The sequence below is a fragment of the Mobula hypostoma genome, chromosome 4, assembly GCF_963921235.1.
Source record: "Mobula hypostoma chromosome 4, sMobHyp1.1, whole genome shotgun sequence".
Lineage (NCBI taxonomy): Eukaryota > Metazoa > Chordata > Chondrichthyes > Myliobatiformes > Myliobatidae > Mobula > Mobula hypostoma.
In genome coordinates this window covers 129994779-130010164 of record NC_086100.1, presented here as the reverse complement: position 1 = coordinate 130010164, position 15386 = coordinate 129994779, and the positions used below count along the sequence as shown (strand labels likewise).

Here is a 15386-nt window from a genome sequence, read left to right as displayed (position 1 = left end):
ATTTAATAGTCATTTAACCATAACATGAATACCCATGAATGAAGCCAATAAAACAGTGTTACTCTGGGGCAAGATTGACAATAAACTGGACTGGTCAAAGAACACTGAGGCTGTCTACAAGAAGGGTCAGAGCCATCTCTATTTCCTGAGGAGACTGAGGTCTTTTAACATCTGCCGGACGATGCTGAGGATGTTCTATGAGTCTGTGGTGGCCAGTGTGATCATGTTTGCTGTTGTGTGCTGGGACAGCAGGCTGAGGGTAGCAGACACCAACAGAATCAACAAACTCATTCGTAAGGCCAGTGATGTTGTGGGGATGGAACTGGACTCTCTGACGGTGGTGTCTGAAAAGAGGATGCTGTCCAAGTTGCATGCCATCTTGGACAATGTCTTCCATCCACTACATAATGTACTGGTTGGGCACAGGAGTACATTCAGCCAGGGACTCATTCCACCGGGATGCAACACAGAGCGTCATAGGAGGTCATTCCTGCCTGTGGCCATCAAACTTTACAACTCCTCCCTTGGAGGGTTAGACATCCTGAGCCAATAGGCTGGTCCTGGACTTATTTCCTGGCATAAATTACATATTACTATTTAACTATTTATGGATTTATTACTATATAATTATTTATGGTGTAACTGTAATGAAAACCAATTTCCCCCGAGATCAATAAAGTATGACTATGACTCTGCAACACATACCATCAACAGTTATACACAGCACAAAGCACAATAGCACATGTAAAATAGCAGTAAAATACAATCACACAGAAAAAAAATATAGCCCAAGTCCCTGAGTCCATGAATGTTGCAGCAGTCCGCAGTCGAACATAATATAGCTTGTTTTCTGCCAAGTGGACATCAGGAGGCACCTCTGGACGGCTTCAAACAGGTGACACTGCGGCCTGAGTCCTAGTTTCTCATTACAGCCAAGGCCATGTAGCTCCTCCGCCTTCCGCACAGCACAAGGAACACACAACAGATGCAAGACAGCAGTAAAAGTGTCACACAAAAAAGTCCAATTCCCTAAGTCCATAAATGCCACAGCAGTCTGCAGTCAAACACAACGTAGCTTGTCTTCTGATGAGCAAGCACTGGAGAGCAGCAATGATGCCCCCCACCCCCGAATGGCTACAAATGGGCGACACCATGACTTCTGGCCTAGCCCTCACAGTTATCGCTGTCATGCAGCTCCTCTGCTGTTTGCACCCACCGCCAATAAATCAGGTAACCAGACTTGTAGCATTCCACGTTACCAATAACCAACAGAGTCTTGAGATCAGATCACAAGAAAAGCAACTATGCCAATCACTCGCTATTAGACTGCACACTGCCTTCGTGCTTTGACTCTGATATCTCTTCAGTAACACAGTCTGTACCAAGTCCAGCTCCTCAGTTTTTTTGCCAACAAGCAACTTGCTGATGGGGTGGACCTGCAGTACCTTAAGTTGCAATTGTAAAAAATATGTTCAATAAAGACAACACCTTTGGTTGGCCCTGTAGAAGCCGCTGCATCTGAAAAACCCATCATCTTACTGGACTTACTCTGGTGAATCTGAGAGGACGGGATATAACAAATGTTATGGGACCAACAACATTCCAGTTGCAGTACTTCAGACATGCACTCCAGAACTAACACTGCCTCTAATTAAGTTAATGTTGTTCAATTACAACATGACATCTGCCAAACAGCATGAAACATTGACCAAGTGGGTCTTACTAAAAAAAAAGCAGGGCAAATCCAATTTGGCTAATTACTGGCCAGTCTAATCACAATAATTCAAAAAATGGAGGAAGCTATCATTGACAATGCTGTTAGGTGGCACTTACTCATCAATAACTTACTGATGTTCAGTTTGAGTTTTAACGTCTTCAGACTTCATCAAAGCTTTGACGCAAGCAAAGCACAGATGACTGAATTTCAGGGATAAGATAATCAAAAAAAATTTGACTAAGCTTTGCATCAAGGTGCCTTGATAAAATTATTTAACAGGCATCAGAGGGTAAACATTCACAGCCATGGTTTTCACAGATCAATTATTCTAGTCCCAAGACATCACTGCAGGACTTCCTCAGGGCAGTAGCCTAGGTCCAACATATTCAAAATCAGTTAACAATAAAAAAAACCTTAGGCCTTGTCGTTTCCCAAACCTCGGATGACCTACTTCTCCTAGTTCCCAAGAAGCAGAAGTAGGGCTGTCCAGATTGGCACATATTATCAACCTGCTGGGCATTCATAAAATTTATTTTGTCCTGCTTTGACATGTCCCCCTCTCCATTGTTCAGTCCTTTGCCACTTAGATATTGATTATTCCTTCTCTCAACCGCTTTCCTTTAAAGACACAATTACATTCTCAAAGTTTCTCTATCTCCATCCCATCGTCCTGGTAATGAGTCTTTCCATACCTTTGAGATGTTTATTTTCCTCTTAGTTGTGGCGTAACACCCTCCTAATCCTAGATTACAACTGCATTTCTTCTATTTCCTGTATTTTATTTCTCGTTTCCCCTTCTCTAAATAACAGGGATAAAATTCTCCTTCAGCTCACTTTTCACCCTACCAAACGAAAATAAAATGCACAAAAACTCAACCAGATAGCATTGCGTTGATATGCAATGCATAAGAACAAAAGACCACCAATTAGAGAGGAATTATTAATGAGGTAGCATGGTACTGAGGTGATATAGCATGGCCTAAAGAAAATAAAGATCAAATCTATTTGAAGCTTTGACTCAAAATTAAATCAATGGAAATAAGAAAAACTGAAATTTAAAGAGAATAGATTATTATACTTTCTTACCTTCATTCTTCGTGGCAGTAACGTAATTAAACCACTCCTGTACTGTTGCAACACCATGTGGAGGGTTTTCATGACGGCGTCTCGTTATTTTGGTTATTGTGGCCATTGGACTTTCTAAAGCACCACCAGGTTTTGTAACCATTGTATTGTGTCCCAAATGAAAGTCCAAAGTTTGTACAATGTACGTTGAATGGTCACTAGCACCTTTGTGTAGAATTAAAAAAATAGCTGCGGCTAAGTTGAATAAAACAAGCTTAAAATTGTTAGAATTAGCATACTCTCTTCCCTTTTCAGCTATTCTACCTTTCTACAGATTTTGTATAGCAAAAATAAAATTTCTTTGCTTCATCTCAAAGAATCTGCATGGCATTTTTCATTTTGTAAAATTAAATGCCAGTTTTACTACTATTTACAGTTTTAAGAAAATGACAAATGTCAACTTTTTTTAAATTATGGAGATGCTCATTTGCAATGGGACTGCTGATGTACAAAATAGAAGACCAAGGAACAGCAGGGTCTTGAGTATTTGTTAGCAGAAACATTTGATCCACTGGGGAATGATGCCCAGCTTGTTTTTGAGGGGATAGTAGTTCTATAAAATAATTAGTGTCCATAGCACAGCATTGAAAAACTTCAAGGCTTTTGATTATATAACCAAGCAGAGTTTTCCACTTAAAATAAATCAAAATAAATCAATGATAATTGAAACATTCCATAACCATAAACCAAAACCATTTGAGATTATAATGAAATATTACAGAAATAAGCACAAAATAAAGAAAGTTTACTAATTGATATTGAATATATTTAACAATCTGACATTAGCATTCATTATTTATATTATTGCAATGGTAATAGACGTTGTAAAACTGCACAGTACTGTGGGCATGCTTCACTTCAATAAACTGAATTTTAAACAGAACAGGACAGGAGAGTTCAGGTGAATTGGAAGAATGGAAAGATTAAGAGAAGGGATATGATAGAAATGTAGGATGGAGATTGAATCACAATAAGATTGTAACAGGAAGGGATCAGCCATATCCACTTAAGAAACAGCTGCAAATAGCATCATTGAGTTAGGGGGAAAAGTAATAAGATAAAATTAAAGGCAATTATCATAATGCAGACAGCATCTGCAACAACTTAGCACAACTGCACAAATAAAACATAAGTTGGTGTAATCCAAGGGTTTTTAAAGAGATATTGTAAGACAGGTGACTCAGCTGCAAGGTGAATATGATGAGGTGCTTAACATTTTACAAGGCCAGTCAAGAAGAGTAGGAAGAATTAGTTCTGTTGATGTGGGACCTGATGACTACCATAGTAAGAAATGATCTTGGCTTGGAAGTTCATGCTGCAGAACCATTTTGTGTGGGGATAAACAGTAAAGCAAAGTAGTTAACAATGGTGGCTAGTCTTGAAAAGCAATAACAGGTGATACTGTATGATACAGTACAAGTCATGGAATAATAAGGAAGATATTGCAATAATATTCAAAAAGATTAGACAAATAAAGTTGGTAAATTGGATGAGGTTGTACCTTGTACAGTTTCTTTGAACTAAGCATTGTGGAACGAATCAGGAACAGACTAGATCTGGTTGTATGTAGTGTGAAATGATTAATTAATAGTCCCATTGTTAAGCTTCCTCTCAGATAAGATGATAAAATTTCACATTGTGAGAAATAAAGGTGTTAGCTAAAATCAACTGAAAAGAAAAATAACAGACTACTTCTTAAAGAGAAATTCATCATTTCTTAATAATATATAAAGATAATCTGTATGTGCTGGTGGACAAGTGCAGTACCCAATTTACAGAATAAGCAATAAAATTGTGAGGAAGCTTTAAAGTTTGGGAAACAATAACTAAATGATAAAAATGGAGTGGATGCATTTAAAGAGTAAGCTAACAAGAGGTTATTACCCCTCAACCAACAAACTTTTGAAGCTAACAAGAAATACAAAAACAAACAGCAGGAACAAATGCAAGAACCCAACAAAATAGGAGCAAGAACTGGCTACCAAGCCCTCAATCCTAACCCCATCATTCAATACTTCATTCAATATCATGCACAATTTATGGCTCTTTTGTGTCAGATCCCCATAATCCTCAATTCTATAATCTTTCAAATATTTATCTCTTCATGGTTCAGTGTGCATAGACAATCCTTGGGGGGCAGAGTATTACACAAATTTATTACCCTTTGAAAAAATAATTTTTTTAAAGTATTCTGGTTTCAAATGATCGGCCCCTTATTCTGTAGCTGTGCCCTGATGTGACTCTCCAACTAGTGAAAGCATCTCAACATTTAACCTGTCAAGTCCTCTTAGGATCTTTTATGTGCGAATAATATTACCCATCATTCTTATAAATTCAAAAAAATACAGACCCCAACTATCTAGCCTCTCTCGATAGTACTGACTGGGAATTAGGCTGGTGAATCTCCTTTGGAATACCTCCAATGCCTGTACATCCTTTATCACTTAGGACCAGCAAAACTGTGCGCAGCAGTGTGGCCTCACAGTATTCCATACAACTATAACAAAACTTCCCTCTTCTTAAACTCCAATCCCTTTGGATCAACATGTTGCTTGCTTCTAACTGCTTCTTGGACCTTGCTTACTAACTTCAGATTCATGCACTGGAACACCTAAATCCTTCTGATCTTCACTCATTTTCACTGTCTCTCCATTTAAATAATAATCTGCCATTTGATTCCTCCTACTGAAGTGCATTGATCTCACACTTACACACTCGAAACACCATTTGTTTGGTTTTCAGCTGACCACTCAAATAAGAAACTTACAAGTATATAAACTTGAAAAGAGTAGTTGAAGTAACGATTAGCCTCAGAGAATGAGACTGGGAAAGAAAGAAATAGCAGGAACTTTGTATGAATATTTTATATCTTCATGGTACAAACATGCCAATGATAATAGAGAATTAGTAGGCGAAAGGAAAAAAAAGTTGAAAAGATGATAAAGAACAGAAAACAATTGGGTGAATGTGCAAAAATGTGGCAGCTAGAATATAATGTGGAGAAATAACAATCTATTCACCTTGGGAGATCAACAGAATGCAGAATATTATTTAAATAGAGGAAGTCTGTGGAACATTGCTGTACAGGGATTTCAATATCCTTATATAGTACATGAAGCACAAAAAATTAGGTACCAAAAGTAATTGGGAAGGCAAATGAAATGTGCCTCTAACTTTGAAAATGGCCACTGAAGTATAAACCTCTGGGCATATTTATTTCTATCATCACATCAGAAAAATTAGGTTGCATAAATTTGGGTGTGTTTTTTTTTGGTTACAGCTGTTTGATTGCAACTAAAGCAGAAATTATACCTAAAATCCATTTGTTTACCATTCCACTCCTCTATAATAAATGACAGCAAATATGAACAATAATGGATTTATATTTTATACTCTATTTTCTCTCAAGTGATAAAAGGCATTACTGATCAATTTAACATATTTGACTACTCCCATCAAATTGATATCAATCCATTTCAGAGGCTGCATGTAAACTAGGAATGCCTACCATTCCATGCCCAGACTGCATTTCCGGAATATTTGATTTCTTAGCTGTCCTCCTCCTACCTGCATATAGGCAGAGGCGAAAAAGCAAGGCTCCAGAGATAAGGACAACAAAGAGGTGGTCATGGGAGGCTGAGGAGTGGCTAGAAGATTACTTGAATTAGTGGACTGGGCCATGTTCAAGAACTCATCAGGGACCTGAATGAATACACTACAGTTGTCATGGACTTTATAAAAACAGTTGTAGATGAGTGTGTCTCCACGATATCATTCACAGTCTTGCCCTAATCAGAAGCCTTGTATGAACTATGAGTTCCACAATCTATTGAGAGCCAGATCAGTGGCATTAAGGTCTGGCGACCAAGTTAAACACAAAAGATCCAGGTATGATCTCACCTGCAAAGTGGCAAATCTGAACCAAACTTGAAAGACTGAAGGATGCTTGACAGCTGCGGAAGGGCTTGAATGCTATCACCTACTACAAAGTGAAACCAAGCGACATAGATGACAACAAGGTTTTGCTCCCTTGATCAGCTCAAGGCTTTTTTAAACTCCCATCAAAACACCCTGTGATTTCAATCTCTGAGGCCAATGTGGAGCAGCCTTCAGGAGGGTGAACCGACGGAAAGCATCCGGCTCAGACGGGGTACCTAACCGAGTAGTAAAGACCTGTGCTGATCAAGTGGCTGGAGTGTTCACAGATATCTTTCACCTCTCACCTTGGGAGTCTGCGGTGCTCACTGGCTTCAAGCAGGCTTCAACTATACCGGTGCCTTGGAAGAACATGGTGACCTGCCTCAATGACTATCACCCAGTAGCACCGACATCCACCGTGATGAAATGGTTTATGAGGTTGGTGATGAAAAATATCAACTCCTGCCTGAGAAGTGACTTTAATCGACTCCAATTTAACTACCGTCACAACAGGTCAATAGTAGATGCCGTTTCATTGGCTCTCCACTCAATCCTGGAACATCTGGATAGCAAAGATGCATATATCAGGATGCTCTTCATTGACTACAGCTCAACAGTCAATACTATCATCCTCCCAAAGCTAATCAATAAGCTTCAAGTCATGCCCTCAAAATGTCCTTGTGCAACTGCATCCTTAATTTCCTCACTTGCAGACCCCAGTCAGTTCAGATTGGCAAAAATATTTCCTCCATAATCTCACTCAGGGTAGGTGCACAACATGGCCTCTGTGCTTAGCCCCCTGCTCTACTCGCTTTATACTTATGACCTTGAGGCTAAGCACAGCTCCAATGCCATATTTAAGTTTGCTGACGACAACTCTGTCTTTGGCTGAATCAAGGCTGGTGATGATTCAGCATGTAGGAGAGAGTGAAAATTTGGTTGAGTGGTGCCACAACAACCTCTCATTCAATGTTAGCATGACCAAAGAGACGATTATTGACTTCACGAGAAGAAAACCGAAGGCCCATGAACTAGTTCTCATCAGGGGATCAGAGGTGGAGAGAGTCCAGCAACTTCAAATTCATCGGTGTTATCACTTCAGAGGATCTGCCCTGGGTCCAGCATGTAAGTGTTATTATGAAGAAAGCACGGCATCGCCTCTGCTTTCTTAGAAGTTTGCAAAGATTCAGCATGTCATCTAAAATTTTAACAAACTGCTACAGATGTGAGATGGAGAGTATATTGACTAGTTGCATCTCAGTCTGGTATGGAAACAGCAGTGCCCTTATAAGGAAAAGTCTACCAAAGGTTGTGGATATAGCACACTTCATCATGGGTAAAGCCCTCTGCATCATTTAGCACATATACAAGGAAACTGTCATAGAAAGCAGCATCCATCATCAGAGAGCCCCACCATCCAAGTCATGCTCTCTTCTTGCTGCCATCAGGCAAGTGTTACAGGAGGTTCAGGACCCACACCACCAGGTCCAGGAAGTTATTACCCCTCAACTATCAAGCTCTTGAACCAGCTGGGATAACTTCACTTGCCCCATTACTGAACTGTTCCCACAACCTATGGGCTCATTTTCAAGGACTCTTCATCTCATGTTTTCCATTCTTATTGCTTATTTGTTCAATATTATTATCATTATTTCTTTATTTTCTCTTTCTTTTTGCATTCACACAGTTTGTTGGGTTGTTTTGCACACTAGCTATTGCCTGCCCTGTTGGGTGTGGTCATTCATTGATTCTATTGTATTCCATGTACTTACTGTGAATACACGCAAGAAAATTTCAGAGTTATATATGGCGACATTTATGTACTTTGATAATGAATTTACTTCAAACTATATAAACAGCCTGAAATGATAGTTACATAATATTATGCACTTGATAAGATATCAAAATATATGTGAGGAAAGTGCTTTGACCATACACAAAGTTTTCTTTCCCCCGAAGCTAATTTTTAATCTTAGGAGGAAATATCTGCTGTTTCATGGCATAAAATTTCTCAAATACTATGCCTGTAAGGCATTCAGGATACCTAGGTTCTACTCAGATATTTACAAAATAAAACCTTTTCCTTGTAATTTGCAAATTTAAACCGAGATGATGAAATGATCTCTCAGGTGTAAAGGCTTAAGCACCTCGGCTTTAGTGACTCATATTATATTATGCCCGATTCTTGTCACCTTTGCCTGTTCAAATTTATGCCAGTATGAGAGGACTGGAATATTATTAATTATTCTTAATAACTGCTTTATAAAAATTGAACTTATTTGTAACTTAAAAGCTGTTTCTCATTTACCATCTTCCCAGATTTTCTGAGCCTCTGTCCAGAAAGCAATATTGGGCTCATCGAGGTGGAATAATGCCCATGATTTTGAACGGAAGTTTGGTCCATGAAAACATGCTAGAGTCATGTGATTTCCATGCAAACTCATAGATCCACCCAGTTGCACTGCATCTTCAGGCAGAGGCATTTGGAATAAGGAAATTTGGCATCCAGCAATCACCTTTAACACTTCTGGCCAATGGCGATGATGGGCTGCATCCAATACTACAAGTAAGAAAGTAAATAATAATTAGGGAATACAACTGTAAAATGTATCAATTTCAATTCTGTATTTTTTAAAGAAAATTGCATTGGGAATTCTTACAATGTTCACTAGAACTTCTCTCCACATTTATTACTGGTGTTTTAGGAGGTATGTAGAGGACAGGTCCCCAGGTGGACAGGGCACGTTTGCTTGTATCGAACTGCTGGGTGAAAAATTCTTGCAATTTCATTCCAATTTTAATTAGGTCAGGTGTGGTTGATCGTGAAATCATGACCTGGAAAATGTCCCACTGCAGATCGCCATGAACAAACACTTCACTGTGGGGATGGAAGAATAAATGTTATTTGGGTATTAATAAACTCCATTTTTCATTTGTCTAGTCATTTTCAACATCCTTTCTGATCTTTGTGTACTATTGCATCATTACTAACTGAGTAAATTTTGACTAATTCCTAATTCTCTGACACCAGTACAGCAGACAGCTTCTTCAAGTTTTTAAAACTGGAGCAGATTCATTCTACAATGTATTCTCACCTTTGGATACCATCTTACTTTTCTTGACATACTAACTAGCCAGCTATATACAGTGCCTTGAAAAAGTATTCAGGCCCCAACCCTTTATTCACACAAATGAATACTACAACAGGGATTTTTGATCAACTTAACTGAAAATTTTTATTTATCAATCACATGCTCCTTTTTACAGAGTAGAGCCCAAGAACAGGAAAAATTATAAAGCATGAATGACTAAAATTTCAAAAACTGAAATGTCAGCAATTCAAAAATATTCACCTCCCTTTGCTGTGTAATTGGTTGAACCACCTTTCACGGCTATTAAAGCCAGTAATCTTTTTGGAAGAGTCTCCATCAGCTTTGAAGAATGTGATGGAGCAAGATTTGCCCACTCCTCCTTGCAAAATTGCTCAAGCTGTGCCAGGTTATTTGGCAAGTGGCGGTGGAAAGCAATCTTAAAGTCTTGTCAGAGATGTTTCATTGGGTTAAGGTCAGGACTTGGACCAGGCAACTAAAGGACATCAATTTTCGTCATTTGAAACCACATTGCTCTGGCAGTATGCTTCGGGTTATCGTCCTGCTGAAAGAGCAACTTCCTCCCCAGTTTAAGCTTTCTGGCAGAGGCTAGTAGGTATTTATCCAGGATCTTTCTGTATTTAACAGCATTCATCTTCCCTCAATCCTGACTAGATTTCCAGTCCCTGTTGCTGATAAGCATCCCCTTAGCATGCTGCTACCTCCACCATACTTTACAACAGAGATGGTGTTACCTGGCAGATGTGCAGTATTAGATTTACACTGCACGTACTGCTTAGTGTTGAGGCCAAAAATGTTCCACTTTAATCTCATCTGACCTCAAGACCTTCTTCCACATCTTTACATTATCTTTTAAGTGCTGCTTTGCAAAGTCTTTATAGGAAAGGATGTATTTTGTTTAAAGCCATGGCTTCTTCCTTCACTCTTCCATAAATAACTTTTGTGCAAGGCTTCAGATACAGTGCAGCCATGAACTTCATCTCCAAGTACAGTCACCGACTTCTGCAGCTCACTCAGAGTGATTGCTGGTGTCATAGGAGCCTTTCTTACAAATGCCAATCTTCTCTGGCCAGTAAGCTTAGAGGGGTAACCTGACCTAGGCAGTATGGCTGTGGTTTCATATTTTTTTCCACTTTTTCGCAAAGAACTGCACGGAGCTCTGAGGTTTGTTCAGTGCCTTTGAGAGGGTCTTGTATCTTTTGCTAGATCTGTGCTTTTCTATTATTATTCCCCTGACTTGTCTTGACTGCTCTTTTGTCTTCCCTTTGCTTTGGACTGTTGAAAATCTAGCCTACTGTTGGACCTTACAGAGAGAGGGGATGTTTATTCTTATCTTCTACATCTTCTACATCCAATCTCCAATCTTCTACATTTACAAATTGGGTGAGTTGGCAAGGTACATTATACAGTATTGCACCTGAGAAAAGTTAGCACAGTAATTACAAAGGGGATGAATATTTGTTCAGTCTCACAATTTTGTTTTTTAATTTTTAGTAAAGTGTTGACAGGTTTTGGAATTTTTCTTTTGATTTGATGTGATGCACAATGTTTTGTAGATTAGCTCAAAAATCTACTTCAATATAGTATTAAATTCAGAAAATGAGAAAGCAAAATGTGAAAATAGTTGAATACTTGATCAAGGCACTGTAGAGAAGCAGACGTGAACAATCACTAAAACAATTTCCATTCTTTATTAGTTAACATTACTATATATTCCTATTGAGTTTATAGATATTGGTATTTAACCGACAATATCCACAGTACCATCATCTGTACACACAAAGTGCTAGCAAGTACTTGTTGTACAATATGGAACTTACCATTTATGAAATGAATTGAAAGCACAGCACACATGAATTGCACTTGCATGAAAGCAAGCCAAAAAACTTTCTATGCATAAATACATTTATCATTTAATCCATAATTAATAAAAGTACATATACCTTTTTTCAGTCATGCTCAGGTCTACTGTATTATAAAGGTTAACTTTCCATTCATCTTGTAGTTGCAGATCTGCATTGCTGAAAATTCCCATCAGTATGCTTGATCCCATATAATCAACACGAGCATCAGTGGAACCCAACGTGATTTGGATTTTATGGCTGGGTTGCTGGTTTCGATGTTCTGAGATATGAGCTTTAAACAATAAATTAACAAGTCATTTTCTGTAAAACTCAAAGCAGCAGTAATATCTAAAATTCTTTTTGACACAAAACCTTTTACGTTGTGCTGTGGTTTTAAACTTCCTTTCTCAACTTTATTAATATTATTGCACAATTAAGTACTAGATCCTTTCTCAACTAATCCATACATTAATGATTAAAACATCTCACAGCAAATATTTTTTGTTAATTAGTGAAAATCGTCCCATGTTTCCCTTATTCTCTCAAATTACATTCTTCAACTTTCTGGAATGTATTTTTGAACATTTCTTGAATGGAAGTCACAAAAGAAATGCAGACTGTTATGATTACATTATTGATGCACAGTGTGAATTTTAAGTACATGTGTAAAAATGTTGGTGTGAAAAGTGCAAACCCAACCTATAGAAGAACTTGATGAAAATTGTCTTAGTTCAAATGTTTAACAAATTAAATAACCACATATTCACTTTGGTCAAAGACTCCATTTCATTTCTGTTACATTTATTATTTCTAGTGAAGATAGATATAAATTAATAATTTAATGCCTCAGTAATATCTTTATGCCCCATTATTGACTTCTCTTGTCATTGTGTCAATGGAGCTTGCAATTACCTTTTTAATCTAATACTATCACTAAACTCTTAGACAGCCAATGTAGGCTCACTTTTCCCCACAGAGTTCTTATTTCTCAGTGCTGTGTATATTTTGTGGAGAATTTTGAAAGATTTTCTTTATTCTTTACTATTGTTTTACCAATTGGAAAATCTTTTAATCTATTTTCCACTATTCCTGAGTTAATTTACAATGATAGTTGACTTTAAATTTAAAACGATAGTTTTGGCTGATTTGTGCATTTTTTTAAATTGTGTACAAAATCCTATCTGAGTGATCATTTTCCATGGAGGATCCTGTTCTACAGAGTTCCTAACCAACACTATCCAAGGTAAAATCCAAAGTAGTTTGTATCACTAGGTGTTGGTCCTACTGCAAATGACTGAATAATTCTCCAATCTAGCTGACTGACCACAAAAAGGCTTTAAGACTTAGATTTTATGTGTAGAATTTATATGCACCTTAAAAAAATCGAACTAAAATCAATGATAATTGAAACATTCCATAACCATAAACCAAAACCATTTAATATATATGATGGAAATTATAAGAACAAAAATAAAGAATGACAGTTTCTGAAGTTATTACTCTTTTTCATGGGAGAAATCAATTATTTAAAGAACAGACTACATTTACTGAGTAAGGTGAGCTTGTTTGGTGTACAGTAGATAGTTTCTTGGGAGTTGCACACTCTGTCTCATATCTAACTTTCTGGCTAAATTATCAATAAATATTCCTGTGAAATCACACCAAACCACTTTCACAAATTTCATTTGCACAGTCTATATGATAATTAAAGTCTGTAATTATTATATTATCTTCACTGTGAGCTCTTCTTATTTCATGATTAATTTGTTATCATTGCAGCTGCTAGTCAGGGACAATAAATATCTTCAGTCAAGTTATAAAGGACCAACAGTCATATTAGTGTAACTGGTATAGTAATGGCAGATGTATGGTTGAATATGAATGTCTTTTGGATTGGGACATAGAATTGGTTTATTATTGTCACATGTAGCATGGTGTCATCATGGCAGTAGAAAAGGCCATGAACTGACTGGAGACTGCTTCTCTGAGCACCTTCACCACACTCAGGTTGAAGGAGCAACATGTTATATTCCGTCTGGCTAGCTTCCAACCTGATGGCATGAACATCGATTTCTTGAACTTTCAATAATTGCCCCCGCCCCACCCTTCACCATTCTCCATTCCTGTGTCCCTCTCACCTCATCTCTCTACCCGCCCATCACATTCATCTGGTGCTCCTCCCCTTCCCCTTTCTTTCATGGCCTTCTGTCCTCTCCAATCACTCCCCCTTCTCCAGTCCTTTATCTCTTTTACCAATTAACTTCCTAGCTCTTTACTTCATCCTCTGTCTCTCCTGCTTTCACCTATCACCTGCAACCTAGTACTTCTTCCTCCTCTCCCCCCACCTTCTTAATCTGATTTCTCCTCTTCCTTTCCAGTCCTGATGAAGGATCTCAGTCTGAAACATCGCCTGTTTACTCTTGTCCATAGATGCTGCCTGACCTGCTGAACTCTCCAGCATTTTGTATGTGTTGCTTTATATTCCCAGCTTCTGCAGATTTTCTTGTGTTTGTGAAGCAAGTGTTATGACGAGCTATGTTGAAAATATAAGAGCAAGTAATCTCTGTTGAACTGTAAAACTACTTTATTAAGATTCCATTGAAGAATAATCTGTAGTTTTGGTTTTCATTTACTTATCTTGGAGGTTAAGTGTAAACTCATGAGTTTGCTTTCTATATACTAGCTATTGAGAGAGTAGGTAGTCAGACACAGAGAATAATAGGTCATCTTTGGAATTCTCTAACACAAACAGCTGCGGACTATAAACTGCAAATTATAGGAAAGGCTGAGACTGACTCTAGAGGAACCAATGGAATTGGAGAGGAAAGAGGAAATTTATGGTAACCATATTTAAAAGGTAAACTTTCCTAGTGGATGCTAAAATTGATATCTGATTTTCAACAAATTTTGGTTGTAGGCATTTAAAGATTAAAAATGCTCACAATGCTCCAGGACATTGCAGGCTATTTATTTTGAAACTTACAAACCATCTCCAAGGTGTTAACGTCTATGGTGCCCCCAACCACACCTCCCTTGGAATCTAGCTGAGATCTGCCAAGGCCAACAGACATTGATATTTCTCTGTCTCTGTTGCTGCCCACAGACAGTCGTCCTTGGCTCTTTAATCCACTAGTTGTCCACCTAAGACAGAATAAAATAGTAATGACAAGAACATAGGAAATATATTTGCTACTCCATGAACTATTTAACAGTGTAATAAATAGTATTTATAAGGAAAAGGCAGAGACAATAGATGTAAAACCTACGTAGAACTCCAGTAATTTTGTAATATATAAGACTACTAAATGCAAACATGAGTATCTTGGCTTCAAGCAATCTCTATTTTAATGGTCTAATTTTGTTGGCATGCATGAAACACCTGACATTACTCAGTGTTGGTAGATTTTGAGACTCCCATGTGAACACAGAAACACCAAACATATTGGAGACCAGTCAATGTATACATCTGGCTGAATCTGCAATTCAATTTCAATTGACCGTAAATGTGTTTACCATGGGAGAAGAACTTTAAGTAATGTTTGATCCAGAATAATATTCATTAGAACAAAGTGTCTTTGTTATGATATGAGTGAAGTGATTGTAGTGACAAATATGTCACGGGTTTTCTTCAGGCCAGATCTAATTGTATTTTCTGATGCAGGTCAATTCAGT

General features: G+C 37.8%; 1 protein-coding gene across 6 annotated transcripts in view; it reads right to left on the bottom strand.

Annotated features, from left to right (window-relative positions):
- The window catches only part of kiaa1109 (KIAA1109 ortholog), a 439747-nt gene that overhangs the window by 13468 nt on the left and 410893 nt on the right, over positions 1-15386 (bottom strand). For all 6 annotated transcript variants that reach the window (XM_063046524.1, XM_063046528.1, XM_063046526.1 and 3 more), the window contains 5 exons: positions 14698-14855; positions 11814-12006; positions 9421-9638; positions 9069-9320; positions 2804-3007 (listed from right to left, as the gene is read on the bottom strand). In XM_063046524.1, the coding sequence (XP_062902594.1) occupies positions 2804-3007; positions 9069-9320; positions 9421-9638; positions 11814-12006; positions 14698-14855 (1025 nt within the window). The remainder of the gene's footprint in view (positions 1-2803; positions 3008-9068; positions 9321-9420; positions 9639-11813; positions 12007-14697; positions 14856-15386) is intronic.